The 15896-nt window shown below is 32.2% G+C and overlaps 1 protein-coding gene across 3 annotated transcripts in view; it reads right to left on the bottom strand.

Annotated features, from left to right (window-relative positions):
- Positions 1-15896, bottom strand: part of CHD1 (chromodomain helicase DNA binding protein 1) — a 73390-nt gene that overhangs the window by 24452 nt on the left and 33042 nt on the right. For all 3 annotated transcript variants that reach the window (XM_044264969.1, XM_044264985.1, XM_044264977.1), the window contains exons 9-22: positions 15733-15833; positions 15334-15512; positions 14345-14472; positions 13683-13899; positions 12950-13039; positions 11747-11937; positions 10875-11063; positions 9423-9585; positions 8419-8571; positions 5411-5482; positions 4830-4979; positions 1528-1676; positions 831-927; positions 632-727 (exon numbers count right to left, since the gene is read on the bottom strand). In XM_044264969.1, coding sequence (XP_044120904.1) covers positions 632-727; positions 831-927; positions 1528-1676; positions 4830-4979; positions 5411-5482; positions 8419-8571; positions 9423-9585; positions 10875-11063; positions 11747-11937; positions 12950-13039; positions 13683-13899; positions 14345-14472; positions 15334-15512; positions 15733-15833 — 1975 coding nt within the window. The remainder of the gene's footprint in view (positions 1-631; positions 728-830; positions 928-1527; positions 1677-4829; positions 4980-5410; positions 5483-8418; positions 8572-9422; positions 9586-10874; positions 11064-11746; positions 11938-12949; positions 13040-13682; positions 13900-14344; positions 14473-15333; positions 15513-15732; positions 15834-15896) is intronic.

Here is a 15896-nt window from a genome sequence, read left to right as displayed (position 1 = left end):
CGCAAACTGAACTGCTCTTCTTAGAAACTCAGTTCTAGGGTTATGGCTACCGAGGAACTTTCTTCTTTACACTAAACAGCTTACTCTATGAGGTTGGCTGACTTACTCTGCTTTAGGACTCCTTGCAACCTTTTAGCCCTTACCAGACCAGGGGTATTTATAAGTACTAATAGGAGCTCATTGCTTACATGGACTGATTAACTTGAGTTTTCTTAGGTGTGACAATGCTTAACTTAATCTAATGTCAAAAATTGCTCCAACAAACATTAGCTAAAAGCCTTCCGTCATAGAAATCTCCATTAGAGACCATGTTCACTCATTTACCCAAATATTTGAGGATGTGCTATTTGCCAAGCACTTTTTTAGAAGCTAATTAGAATAACAGTCCTCCTCATTCCACTAAATGTACCTATTCATAAATGATTTGGTCCTTTTCAAAACAAGTTGCTACTGGTTTCTCAAAATAAGGGAGAAGAATTTTCAAACACATAGCAAATTTTAAGACAAAAATCTTAAGAAATTATATTCACTGTGATTAAAGAGATTAATAAAACATGAAATGACAAAAAAATAATCACTCCCTCTCAATTTAGATAATTTGAAGGAAAAATTAAAAAGAAAAAAAATCTACCTTGAACTGGGAAAGCAACTCATCTCCTACAGTTAAAGGGCCTGGTTCGTTTTCATGAGTTTCAGCCCTCTTCAAGATTTCATCTATATCCATTTCCTATAATTAGAAAGAAACTTTAAGTATACTTTAATATATTTTGAAGTAAATATACCTCATAAGTTTAAAGAAATGGCACATTTTGAGGAAAGTTTTTTTTTACCTGGGGCTCTTGCTCTTCTCCTTCAGGTTCCTTAAAAAGTTCCTCAGCGCCAAACTTTAAAATGGCTGATAACTCTTCTTTATTGAAAGGAGTAGAACTAAATAAAGAAAGACAAATAAAAATGCTTAATATTAACAGTTAACAATTTAGTACTTACACTGCACTTTCATTCATTATTGACACAGTCAAATTTATGTAAGTTATGACAGAGTTAGACATGTGAAGTACTATAAGATCACTTATTTTAAAAGATAAGAACTTGAAACCTGGAAATTAAAGGAATTTCTCCCCCAAGATTTATAAAACCTGAGTGGTGAAATCAGTACTGAATGTATGCTTTTGATTAAAAATTACTCCAGTGCTTTAAAGAATTGAAGAATTACAATACTAAATATGATACATCAAAGATCTGCCTGTACTATGTAACATTTCAGGAAAATGAGTGTAAAATGAGTCTACTTTTTTTTTTTTTTTTTAAATATTAAAGTAACTACCAGGGCTCAGTTGGTTAAGCATCTGTTTTTGGCTCAGGTCATGAACTAAGGGTTCTGGGATACAACCCCGTGTCATCAGGCTCTCTGCTCAGCGGGAAATCTGCTTCTCCCTCTGCATCTCTTCTCCCCTGCCCCGGATTCATGTTCTCTCTAACCAAAAAAAATCTTAAAAAAAAAAGAAAAAAATTAAAGTAACTAACTACCTTGAGGGGGCAGAACCTGTATGTAGTACTGTCTTCCCAGTTGTGTCCATTCTCTGAATTACAAGGTGATCTAAAACCATCTTCTTTTTGGCCCTTTCAAGTATATCCTCTTCAACTGATCCTTTCGTAACTAGACGATAAATATTCACCTGTAAAGAAATGCATGATGAAACATAAAATGTAGTAAAAAGGATTCACTTGCTAACGAACACCCAAATACTCTACATAGAGGAAAGCTCATCCTACGTGAAATTTTCACTGGTCAAAATTAAAAAAACCCAATATATATAAAAGCTAAACTTCTTCAATTTAAAGATTATTTTGAAGCTGTGTCCTTATAGTTTGGTCAGGAGATTTTATTCGCTTGTTTTTTTTTTTTAAAAAAGCAATGATGGGGCGCCTGGGTGTCTCAGTGGGTTAAAGCCTCTGCTTTCAGCTCAGGTCATGATCTCAGGCTCCTGGGACTGAGCCCCACATTGGGCTCTCTGCTCACTAGGAGCCTGCTTCCCGCCCTACTCTCTGCCTGCCTCTACAGCTACTTGTAATCTCTCTCTCTCTCAAATAACTAAATAAAATCTTTAAGAAATATACTTAAAAAATAAAAAAATAAAAGCAATGACAGTAATTTTTAAATTATTTTTTAGCAAAAAAAAAGGTGGGAAAAAGTGGTAAACATATGATAATTTACATCAGTTATGTTAATTCTGATTAATATTTCATATTTCATATAATCCAAAATTCTGTGAATCATTTCCCATGTTAAAGATGAAACCCTGCCATAAGACAAAGCTTTCCAAAACAAACAAAAATTAATGTGTAGATATTTTGCCCTATTTCTCAAGACCAGCAGTTCTATATAAACAGTAGGACCATATAGGGATATTCTGAAAATTTATGGGGACATTTTCATAGTTTTTGAAATCATCAGGTAGGTTTTCCAGTACTTAAGAGCAGAGGGACCTGAGACTAAATTAGACATTCTGCATTAAACTGGACATTCAGGCACAAAGAAAAAGTATCTTGAGTCTTTCAAGTCTTATATATGATTTTTAAAAACTTTTAAATTATTTTAGTCTAAATTTGATTCCATTTTAAGGTAAACAATAAAAGAGTTTTAATGAAGTTCTAATTCACACACTTTTTCCCCCAGCATTTTAACTACTGCATAAATCAGTAGATAACAGGGTATCATTTTATTTAGATCTCTATCAAAAATTATTTCCAAATGTGTATAGTACTGGTGTCACCAATAAAATGCATCTGTATTACTCATCTATACTCATTTTGTAGTTGCTGCATATAAATATTTAATAAGAGATATGAAATACCTTGTGTCAGATTTAGAACCAAATACTAGTAAAACCATAGGCACGTGCTTGATGTCACATATATGTGGAATTTGAAAAAAACTAAACAAATGATCATAGGGGAAAAGAGAAGCAAACCAAGAAAGAGACTCTTAACAACAGAAAACAAATTGATGGTTACCACCTTGGTGATGTGGGTGGGGCATTAAACAGGTGATGGGGATTACGGAGGGCCCCTGTTGTAAGGCGTACCACGTGTTGTATCGAAGAGTTCAAGCACTATAATGTACACTTGAAACTAATAATATACTGCATGGTAACTGGAATTTAAATAAAAATTTAAAAAATAAAAAACACCGAGGAACAGGAAGCAATCTTATTATAATACACCAATAGTCAAATAATAAATACAGCTCAATAATCATTAATAAAAATATGTACCCATATTTATATATTTTAAATGTGTTAAATGATAATTATATTTAAAAATATAGTTATGTTTATATCACCTTTTTTTTAAAAGTTTTGTAACATAAATGTAAGAAATCTGTGTTACCATCATTTTCATGATCTTATTCAGATATTCTTCCCAAAGGTCTACCATGCAACTTTCTATAGTATTTTATCTAACTGGTTCTTCTAATGTATCCTTTATTTTCTATCACCTATTGGAAGATGTGGTGGCCTTTAATCAGTATCTAAGTAGTATAAATGGAATGAGTCCAGCCATGTGTTAAGGATTTCAATACATGAAGGTTTAGTGCAATTAACCACTATGCCCCATCTCATTCATAAAACAGGTCTAATTGGACTATTCACAAGGTCCAGCTCACTTATAAGATTACCTTACTTCCTCACCATCTCCTCTCTGGCAGTCTGTAATTTATCTTGGCATGCTATTATCCCTACTTCAAGTGCACCTCTCTTTATAATGTGCAAGTAAGTGTTATGACCTAATTTTAATATTAATTTCTATTCCCTTATGCACCAACATACCCCTGGATCTTTCCTTCCTTGGTGCTTCCAATGGACAATGAGTTCTGCTCTTATTTTCTCATATATGTAGCTCTATATATTAAAATACGTATTTTTTAAAAAGGTTTTGGGTTGTTGTTTTTTTCCTACCTAAATTGCTATTAGGGCACTCAAATTATTTTCAAATTCATGCATTCAATTCAAGGAAAAGGAGGTGCTAAAAAGAGCTGATGTAAAAGTAGTCACTGGGTCTGATGATGTTAAGAACCACTACTGTAAATACAAGCTTTCAGTAAGGGGTATGCAATATTGTTCCAGAGTATAAAAAATTACATAAAGAAGCATAATATATTTCTGATCAGAGTTTTATGAGAATTATTTGGGCAAAATATTTTTTCAATTTAAAATTATGGACAAATTTTTCAGTAGAAAACATGAAATCTTTTAAAAGGCATTATAAATGTGCCCATAAGTCTTTCTGTTGTTTGTTATCTCCTGCTTTGGAGAAGTTTGAGAAGCACTACTCTAGACGTAGGTAAATGAATTAAAATACAAAGAACAAGGCATCAGAATGATGACAGGTGGTTTTTCTCAAGGCCTATTATAACAGTATCAGAAAGCTATATAAAAACTATAAAATCAGAATGGCTTTTTTGCAATCTTATAGGCAAATGGATAAAATACAGGTTAAGAAAGAGGTAGCAATATACTAAAGAAAATCTCTTTCCGTAGTTAAAATAAAAACATTTTGAAGTTTAGGTTATGAAAAACAATTGGTACTCTATAGCTGTAAACAAAATGTATGATTAAAAGAGAGGGCATAAACCTATTTGGCAGTTACTTCAATTCTGCCAGATCTTCTTTTGGTAAATCTGAATTCCTTAGTATTTTACATGTTAAAGAGCAACATGACTGTGTTCTAATGACTTGACCAGGAAGATAAACCAAAATCACATCCAAACACTGATGATAATAAAAAAAGAACACAAAAGTAAAATTAAAGGAAAAAAAAAAAAATACCTGTTTCTTCTGCCCAATTCGATGAGCTCTAGCCTGTGCCTGAAGATCATTTTGTGGATTCCAATCAGAATCAAATATAACAACAGTGTCAGCGGAGGCTAAATTAATTCCCAAGCCTCCAGCTCTTGTGGAAAGTAAAAAGCAGAAATCCTGTAAGGAATTATAAATAGGCTCGATTTATTAATTAGAGACTGTGATTAATTAGAGAATTTAATAATTTATTTTTTTGAATTTAGAAGTATTTCAGCAATAAAACTAAAAAAGTAGTTTTAAAAAATACTAAAATACAAAAACCTCTAGCAAAACCAGTCAACAAGACTCCTAAATACAAATATACATGGAATAATATACACCAAATTTAAAAAATTCTAAATGAAAGTGGGCTAATTTATTCTGAATCAAATTAACTGTCCTATGCTGAAACAGTATTATAAAGAAAGGGTAAAATTCTTCAGATTTACAAGAGAATATTAATTTTTTAAAACCTCACAAAGCAAAACTGGGTAACAACAATATGATTAAAAAAAAAGTACAACTAAAACAGTGATTAAAATAATTCACAATTTTAAAAGCATTCATACCTCTGATCCTTCAGCATTAAAATGATCTAGAGCTTGTTTTCTCAGCTCCCCTTTTATTGATCCATCTAATCTCTAGAAAGAACACAGTAAAATACTGCATATAACCAAATCAAATATTTTAAAATGATATTAAAATCAACAAGATTAAAATCATTGATACTTAATCAATGAAATTTAGTATGAAAAGGCTATACTGCTTTTGCTAAGACTGTAACAGAGTATAAGGTACCTAAGAGGAAAGAAGACAATGTCCAGGCATTTTGTCTCTCAAGTCTGTGCTCTTTTTTTTTTTTTTTTCTTTAAGAAACAAGTTATATTATCAGAATTACTAACTCATAACCCAGTGAAGAAAACTCTTACCAATTAGAGTACAGTGTTGCGTACAGTTCTTTTTTTTTCCCCAATTTATTTATTTTCAGAAAAACATTATTCATTATTTTTTCATCACACCCAGTGCTCCATGCAAGCCATGCCCTCTATAATACCCACCACCTGGTACCCCTACCTCCCACCCCCCCGCCACTTCAAACCCTTCAGACTGTTTTTCAGAGTCCATAGTCTCTCAAGTCTATGCTCTTAACCACTAAAACTATTTCTCCAGATTATAACAGTAAGTAATGGCAATGGCTACCATTTCACCTGAGTCTCAGTGTAAGAAATACACTTTACATATGAATGAGTACACAGCTGTGTACAGTGTAAGAAATACACTTTACATATGAATGAGTACACAGCTGTGTACTCAAAGCAAGTTACATGAAAACAATGTACCATGATACACTCTCATATATTAAAATCTATTTCATTCTTTCAAAATATTGGTACAACTCATTAAATTGATTCCCAGATCCATTAATTAGTTACAGACCACAGTTTTATAAATGCTGATTAAGTCCAGCATGGTTACCGGACCAACAGCCATCAATGTCACCTGAGAAATTAGAAATGCAAACTTTTGAGCCCCATCCCAGATCTACTGAATCAAAAACTCTGAGAACGGGATCCAGGGACATCTGGGTGGCTCAGTTAAGTGTCTGCCTTTGGCTCAGGTCATGATCTCAGGGTAATGGGATTGAGCCCCACATTGAGCTCTGCACTCAGTAGGAAGTCTGCTTCTCACTCTCCCTCTGCCCCTCCTCCCTGCTCATGAAGGCTCTCTAATAAATAAAAACTTTAAATTTTTTTTTAAAAAAAGAGATAGAGAAAGAAAGGAAGGAAGGAAAGAAAGGAAGGGAGGGAAAGAAAGAGGGAGGTAGATCCACCAAAACCCCCTGATTAAGTATGAAAGTCACTGATTTGGGGCACCATGGGTTCTAGTCAAATAGCCTGCATTTGGGTGTCTTCAGTATTCATGGGTGCCTGGACAAGCGATCTTAACTTTTTACCTTGTTCATTTCGTTCTCAGGGAATTATCATAATAGTATATTTCCCTCACAAATTCAGAGCATTCAGTGAGAGAAAACAGTAAAAACACTTAGCTCAGTATTGGATATATACTGAGTGCTTACTAAACACTTGCTGAAAATATAGATTTTAAATACTGCTATTTGTTTCCTTTTCATTAACAATTACAAAAAAAACCAAAACAAAAAAAAACTTTTAAAATACAGTGGCTATATCATTTATTGAAATATAACTAGACCGAACGGTAAAGATAGTTTTCTCTGGGAATTAATCTGGGAATGAGAAGGCATAAGGGGCACAGAACTGCTGACAACAAGCACTTCTTTACTCTATTGTTTTTTTTGACCATGTACATATACTAGTTGGACTAAAAACAACCAAGAAAGAGTTGAGGTGGGCACGGAGGGGTGATAGGGAGAAATACAATGGTAGCTTAAGGGTAGTTTCTTTTTGAGGGAATAGAACATTCTAAGATTATGCTGTTAGCTGCCCAACTCTGTGCATATATTAAAAATCACTTTATTGTACACTTTAAATGCATGAATTGCATGGGAAGGAAATTACATCTCAATAAAGCTGTTACAAAAAACAATGATACTTTTTCCATACTTTTCTCCTAGCCTGAATGACTATATATTTCTCAACCATGTTCATAATCACCAAAAACCTGTCCTTCAAAGCAGACATTACCAGAGTTGTAATGTCATTTTTATGTATAATTACCTGCTTAATATCTATCTCCCACATTATGATTTAAATTCTAACAGAGCAGGAATTATGTCTGTTGAGATTCATCCTTATAATTCTGCTTCTGTTTTATTTCCTGCAGTAAATATAAGTCATTAACTAGTTACTGGATTGAAGTTCACTAGGTTCTAGGGACTGTTCATAAAGGATTAAATAAGGATTAAACAAATTATTAGAAAGTACTGAGATTAGCACCTGTCTCTTAACATTAAACACTCATTCATGTTAGCTTCAATTATACTGAATAGATTTCAAAATAAATAATGAATAAATGTAATATAAGACCATTTGGTCTTTAGTACCTTCCTTAGAGTCATCTGTAGTTTTATTCAGCAAGCTATGTATCAGAGTAACTATAAGAAAATTATTCTTCAGAATCTGTAACAGTCCGGCCATTTCAATTTGAGCACAGAAGTACAGAATTAAAATAAAAATTAGAGAAAAGAAAAATCGCTTTGCTGCTAAATGTAAGGTCAAAAAGGAAAAAAAAAGGAATAACAACAAATAGAAATCCCACCCCCCCAACCCGGGGAGGAAGAGAGAGAGAGGAGAGGGCAAAGGCAGAGGTAGACAGCTCCACAGCCAGTGCAGAGCCTGACTTGGGGCTCAATCTCATGACCATGAGAGGACCTGAGCCAAAATCAAGATGCAGGAGCTTAACTGACTGAGCCACCAGGCACCCCACAAATAGAAATTTTTAAAATAGATAACAGTATCTTAGAAGTACAGTTTATATAAAAATCTATACAGAAGAATTTCAAAGGTAATTGTGTAGAATACACTCAAGAATCAGATAAAATTTTTTAAAAAATCAGATAAAATTTAAGTCAACAAAAAAGAAAAAATGAAATGCTTACTTGAAAGGGGAATTGACGATATTTCAAATATTCTGCAAGAATATCTAACATCCGCACCATTTGAGAAAAAATAAGAACTCTATTGCCTCGTTCTCTTAGACGAATTAACAGTTTGTCAAGAAGAATCAATTTTCCGCTACTACGGATTAAGTGCTAGGAAACAATAAATTACAAATGTTACAGCATGCGAAAAAAAATCAATCAAATTAAATAAATACTCCACTTAATACTTCATCTTCTTTAATTATTTAAAATCAAAATGCTATGTTTTTATAATGGTGGAATATAGTTTATTTCAGTTTTCAAAATGTTCTAGGACCTTTCTAGGATCACTCTGATCTACGCCAGCTAGGATTTTCCTTGTCATTTAGCACCTCGGTTTTTGTCATGTTTTGGAGGTAAGGGGATGGAGGGAGTAGTTTCACTTCACTGGCTAGTCATTACAACTACTTCTCCAAAAATCTTTGAAAAACAATATATTGAAAGAAGCAGCTACTAAGCAACTAAAGGTTTTAAAACAATAACAAAACATATTTGAATTTATACATATCAGTCACTAAACCTTGGACTTTAAAGCACTGCTGGAGTAGGATGGCAGTTGTGCCTTCTGCATACTTCTCATCCATCTTCCAGAAGTGACAGTTATGGTAAAACCTGAGGTTAAGATGTCTTTCTCAAGACTACCATTTGCCATATCACAAATTCAGCACATTAACTGATGTGAATTTCTGTCAATTAAGAATATATTAAGGGATTTCTGCTGGATAGACCTTGTTAGTCCATACAAATCCATTTTTAGAAAATGATCAAAATAATAAATTGAATAAATTATCATTTTAAAGGCTTTTTTTATAAAGACTAAAAAAGATTTATTTAATTATACCATAACCAAAGAGAAATTTTAACTAATACATTAAAGCCTTGTGCCATTTTCAGTTATAACTGCAATAAGAATTTCTAGAATTTTGTTTTACCACAGAGTAACAATATTTTAAAATCCTTACTTGTAAGGCCTCCTGTTTATTATAGAATTCATTATTATCTGGTGGTTTAATGAGGTAGCAATGGTTACAACATTTCTTTAGCTCCATCATAATGTTCAAAAAGCCTGAGGTACTGCCCTTGGAACCTTTGCTTAGGGCTTTGTAATTCCTAGTTAATATCCACCTGTTTAAAGAAAAAAAATAACACAAAAATGAGGTTCAGCACAATACTTACCAGGATGAATTCTAAAATAATGAAAAAACAATCAAGCACCAAAGCAAAACTGTACCAATACGAAGTTCACAACTTGATATACAACAGACCAAATCCCATTCACAAGACTAACGAACTTCATTCATAAAATTAATGAGAAAACACATAACTTGTTATCTGAGCAATATACAGTAAAGGCTTAATGTAGCAGTGAGTATAGTGTATTAATCCTTTTTCCCCCGAAGTTACTTCAAAAATAGATCAACTATGATCTATATTAACCTTCCTACAAATTTTATTACATTAGGCAACCAAAACATAGACATGTAAAAAAACCTCATGAGCATACCTGGTTTACCCACATTGCCTTCTCTAAATTACAATTAAACAATATATATACAACTTGTAGAAAAATTATGGGTGGTTATTTTTATCAGTCCAAACTATTTATGTAACTATATAACATTTCCTCTCACCACAATATACTTTGTCTTCTAACATCTTTTATTTTCTTCCTTTCTATAAAGGTTAGTCTGGGAAAGGACCTGAAACAATTTTATCACTGATATGCCTCAGAATGATATGGGGGGGGGGCAGGGAGTAGGAATAGCTAGAGATAAAATAAGACTGGCTGTGAGCTGAAAACAAACCCGAGGGTTAATTCATGCAAAAAATATATTCCTTTTCATGTATGGTACTTACAGCTTTTACCATGAAATAAATTTTTCAGAATCCAAATGCATGTATACAGCAGTGCATTTTATGCAATTAAATGTTTAAATAGCTTTTAGGACAAATATTACCTTTTGATTCTTTGAAGTAGAAGTAGTATTGTATAGATCTTACATACAAATTTATCTTAAGTATGATTAATATTCCTCAACGGGGGGCCTAAAATTTTAAATTTCTTGTTCTGGCTTCTACGTTTGTCAATTATGTAATCATCATAACTACAAAATAATGCCTTAGTATCACTAACAGGTAAGTATTATTAACACTTAACAGAACCCTCTATATGGTAACAGAGCACAAAACAGAGAAACACAATTAATCATGATTAGTATTAGGTTACCCATGGTCTTGAACATGCCATTTAATTTCTTTGCTTCAAGAGCCTATAGAATAAACCTATTCTAAAATTCAACAATTGTTACTACTTTAAGAACATACTACAGGGTTGGGGGGACACTTCAATGAGACAAGGTTACAGGGGGTTATTTAGAATTAAATGTCCAACATGTGGTCTGTTTACGGCTTACTTGTAATACTGTTTCTGTAAAGCACTCATTTCCATTCTTAAAATCTGCTCAACCTTGGCAGGAAGAGATTTTTCCACATCTTTTTTAACTCTGCGTAACAGAAATGGCTCAAGCTCCTTGTGGAGGCTTGCATAACCATATTCTCTGCCTTTTCCATGTTCTTCTTCAAAATCTTCCCAGGAAGAAAACCTTAAAAATGTAAGAAATGGAAGAACTACTGAAAAAAAGTCATTGAATATGAGATCTTTGAGAGTACTCATATATAAACAAAATACAGACTTTCAATAAAAGAGATTTGCTAATATTAGTCACTTCTAAGAACCATCCTTTCCAAGAAATCTGTCATGTATCCAAAGGTGAAACAAAGCTGTTTTATAAAATTATGATTCTCTTTGAATTAAAGATGTTAAATAAAATTAAAGTATTTTCAAATACAGGATTTTCATTACAATATTTCTCAAAGAATTTTAAAATTCTGAAAAAAGAATTTGTCATCTTGAACACGTTATCTGACCTTTATTCTAGTTTTCCTCATTTAGAAAAAGGAATTATTATTGTTATTACTGCTCCTATTAAATACTAAGAAGGATACTGTTTCAGTTTTCCAAATGAATTTTATTTTGAACAAGGGCAAAATGAACTATAGTAATTTATTACACATGACTTAAACTTATTTACAAAACTGAAAAAATATTAGAAATATGAACTGCTGCATGTCACTTCCCTTTTTAATTTTCCTTCTTAAAAATCTGCGGTCTAATGTTCTAGGGTAATTAAACTTTTTATGGACCTTATTACCTACATTAATTATTTTACTGTGAAGCGTAACATATAAAACTAATATTAAAACTATATATCCCAACTTATCTTACTTTTCTGGCATAATGAAATGTAGCAAAGACCAGAGCTCTTTGAGGGAGTTTTGTAGAGGAGTTCCAGTAATAAGGAGACGATGATTGGACTTAAAGTCTATTAAAGTTTTATACAGAAGAGAGTCATCATTCTTTAATCGATGTGCTTCATCTACACCTATAAACGCCCAATTTAGACCTCCAAGGAATGCCTTAAAATGAACAGAACACAGTTAACATTTTAAGAGAAAAATTAAATTCAAATTACTAAACTCAGGCAAACTGAAATTAAAAGCAAACTTTTTTCAAATAAAAATTATATATTTCAAGATTTATTGAAATCCTCAAATAAAGTAACTCAACATGCAAAACAAAGTTCCTTCGATGATGAATTCACTCATTGGAAAACAGAGAAAGGCAAATAAAAGTTTTTACTAGCTTACACATTCAAAAAGGAAAAAGAAAAACAATCGTATCATTAAAATAGTATCATTTAAAATTTTTCACAAGATTTTTAGCTTAAGGCCAGCAGAAGCCTCTATTAATGTCAATTTAGAGAAAGAAAATAGGATACAAATTTGGACATGTCTTATTCCAAGTGTAGAAATAATTTACTGTATGATTTTTATATCATAAAAATAATATATGGATCTCCAATATATAAATGTGGGTCTCTGACTTAAAACAGAGGCAGGCCTCATTCTGCTCTTTAATGGTTGCATAACCTCTTTTGAGACAGAATTTTTCTTTCCAATAAAATAGAAAGAGCAGTATCTTATAAAATAGATGGGAATTACTTGAGATATGAACTATAAAGAACTAAACAGACAACATCTATAAAGCATTTAGTATAGTGCTTCACCCAGAGGTAGCGTAATTCTTCCAGGTATTTTCTTCTCTTTAAAGATCTTACAAATCAACACATTATACCAAACTAGTTTTATATAAGTCAATAGTTGGTAAACTTTTCTTGTAGAGACCCAGATGGTAAATATTTAAGCTTCTTGTAGACAAATGTATGTTGGTCTCTGTCACATATTCTTTGTTTATACACCATCTAAAAATGTAAAAACCATTCTTCATTCAAAAGTTAGGAAATATAAGCCAGATTTGACCCAGAGGATGTGGTCTTCTGACCCATGATTTATCTTCTCATCCTATCCACAATATATGGTAAAGCAAAAATTAATATACTCCAAACAGAAAAGCATAGGTAATACACACCTTATCCTTCAATAAAATTTCATAAGTTGTTAAAAGTATATTAAATTTTAACCGTTTGGTCTGGGGATGCATCCATTCATGAGTTCTTATCTATCAAGAAATTTTGAAGATAATTTTAAGACAAACATTAAGAAAAGTACACTTTATTTGAGTACCTAAAAAAAAAAATCCCTCCAAAATACAGAAAAAACTGTTTGTTTAAATAATAAAATCATTTTCATTCTTAACACAGTCCAACAAGCTATAATCATCTTACTTACAAATAAAAATATAAACAGCACAGCATTTCAAAGCATATAAAAGTAAAGCAGACATGTTTTTAATACATACTTCCCACTGAAGGAAGTTCTCATTTAATAAAACATAAATGATTAATTCATTTTATAACAGCATTTATGGATGAGATACAATATACAGGTCTGCTTCACAATATTTAGAAGGAAAGTACTCTGTAGAGGTACAGATCAAACAAAACTGGCAAAGCATTAAAACTGTGAAGCTGGAGATGGACACAAAGGGATTTATTATACTCTTCTGTCTGCTTTCATGTATATTTGAAACTTTCTATAAGAAATTAGAAAAATATATATATTACATAAAGTAACACTCAGCTAAAAATTATCTTTTATTACAGCCAATTGTACTGAATACTTTGTGGCAAGTTTTATACTAGAAACTAGGACTATAAAGACAAGTGTGTCTAGATTTCTAAATTTGTGAAGAAACAACTTACCATATTTCTACTGTTAATGTCACCTAAATAAACCACAGCATTCATTTGAGAAGCCCATGTCTGAATTTCCCTTTGCCAAGAAGTAAGAGTGGAAAGTGGTACCACTAACAGAAAAGGTCCATATAATTGATGTTCATGAAACAAATAGTTCAGAAATGAGATCGTCTGTATTGTTTTTCCAAGGCCCATTTCATCAGCAAGGATGCAACTATTTCCTCTACAAAATTAAGAACAAAAATTATGTATACAATAGATTCAAATTTATAAAGAAACCTTTTCACATAACCCACGTACAAATTTAAACAGTTAAAATTAATCTGAAAGGTATACAAATATACCACTTTTATTAGCTATCAATAATAAGTAAAGGCTTCTGCAATAGTATGAGAGAAGTACACAAAGTTTGCCATTTTAGTCCAAAGGAAGCTTAAAGAATAACAATAATATGAAGTAGTGCAGCACTTAAACAGGTTAAACTCAAACGCCACTGGATTTTCTTCTTAGTATTATTAAGTATTACTTACATACTAAGGAAATTCAAAAGCCTGCATATAAATACCAAACGGTCTTTATCCTTGATATTGGTGTAAATCTTTTCCAAATCCTGTATTTGTAAAATTCGTATGCCCTCAAATTAAACAGACAATTCAAAATATACTTACTTGCACCAAGAATGAGCAAGCCAATTTAAACCATTCAGTTGATAATCTCTTAATTCTAAACTCTCATGTCCTCCAATATAGGATGGTTGCTTTTTTAGGGCTACAAATCTTGGTCTTTGTTTTAATACCTTTAGTAGAAATAAATGAATAAGAAGAACTATCAAAATGAAAGAATTTTTAAAGATCAAAATCTTAGCTTTTACCATAAATTCTGAAATTTTATCTAAAATTTCAAGATTCAAAATCTCAAGATTCATTCAAATAAGACTGTATTCTCCTACTCTAACAACAATGTACAATGAAATATTTTGCCCTCCTTTTTGGAGAAAAAAATGACAGAAATAAATAAGTTCCTACTGAAATACTTCAGTCTTACACAGTTCACAAGATAGAGCTATCTTAAATTCATTCATTTAACTGCTGGTGCAGCCCTGACCTAGAAATAAACCATACAACTGGCTTAAAAGAAATCTCTGATTTCTAATTTACCATTATCAATTTAATTCAATCTTATAGTAAGAAAACAAATTCTAGTAGTATACAGACCCTCAAAACTATGGTTAATAATGTCTCTAAGTATAAAGATCTTATATTAGGAAAGGTAGTCCTGGGTACTACTTCTTTTCTTATGGGTATGTCCCTCTTTTCTTTCCCACCTTCAGAGAAAATATTCACTACTTTTTAAAGCAAGCATATACATCTATTTTCTAGGGAATTTCCCTTATTTGGTCTCCCCAAGACACTCCTCAGAACTACTGCCACCAATTTATCACCTTCCTGACCGTTTCACTCACCAAGGCTAAAAGACAGCACCACATCTAAGACCACAGAGCAATCACCAGAACACTCTTTCCTTTAAGATCTATCAACCAAGCAGTTCCCTCTCTTAGCTTCTCTGAAATCAGGATCTAACTCTCCATTTGGGCTTGTAATATTTATGATGTGTAAATACTATTTTCAATTAGTTAAAAATTCCAAACAATACTCACTTTGCAATCTTTAAAAGGAGTGGTTTTTGATTGATTCCTGCTAAAATACTCATCTATGCATGCTTGAAACTTTTTGGAAATTAGAGCTCCATCCTCCCAGCTGCACTCTGAGTATGGAAGGCCCTGCCATTTACAGTAATAATCGGGATAACCAGCTGCTGACTTCTGATTGGAATGAGCTGTGAGATAAATCAGATATTTATTTATTTTCACAATGCATCTTATCCAAGGACTAATCTTTAGTAAAAAACTACATAAGCAAAAATCAGTCATCTGGTTTACATTACCCTATTACAGTAAGACTAAACTACTGTATTCGATGTGTAAGCAGTAAATTTAAATTTTTTTCAGATCAAGCATGGAAAGATAAAAGTTCAATGAGAATCATTTATTACTAACCAATTATTCGTTCCACAATTTGATACTGTTTGTGTAGATCATCTGTAAGTTCTTGCTGGCAATTATAATATTCCACATCTTCTGGAGAAGCATTTTTCAACCTGAAAGATTATTAATCCACAAATAGACTTCAAAATCTCCCCTAAATAACCATTCCCCCATAC

The sequence above is a fragment of the Neovison vison genome, chromosome 1 (genome assembly GCF_020171115.1).
Source record: "Neovison vison isolate M4711 chromosome 1, ASM_NN_V1, whole genome shotgun sequence".
Classification (NCBI taxonomy): Eukaryota; Metazoa; Chordata; class Mammalia; order Carnivora; family Mustelidae; genus Neogale; species Neogale vison.
The sequence above is the reverse complement of the archived record's forward strand: the minus strand, read 5'-3'. Positions and strand labels throughout refer to the sequence as shown.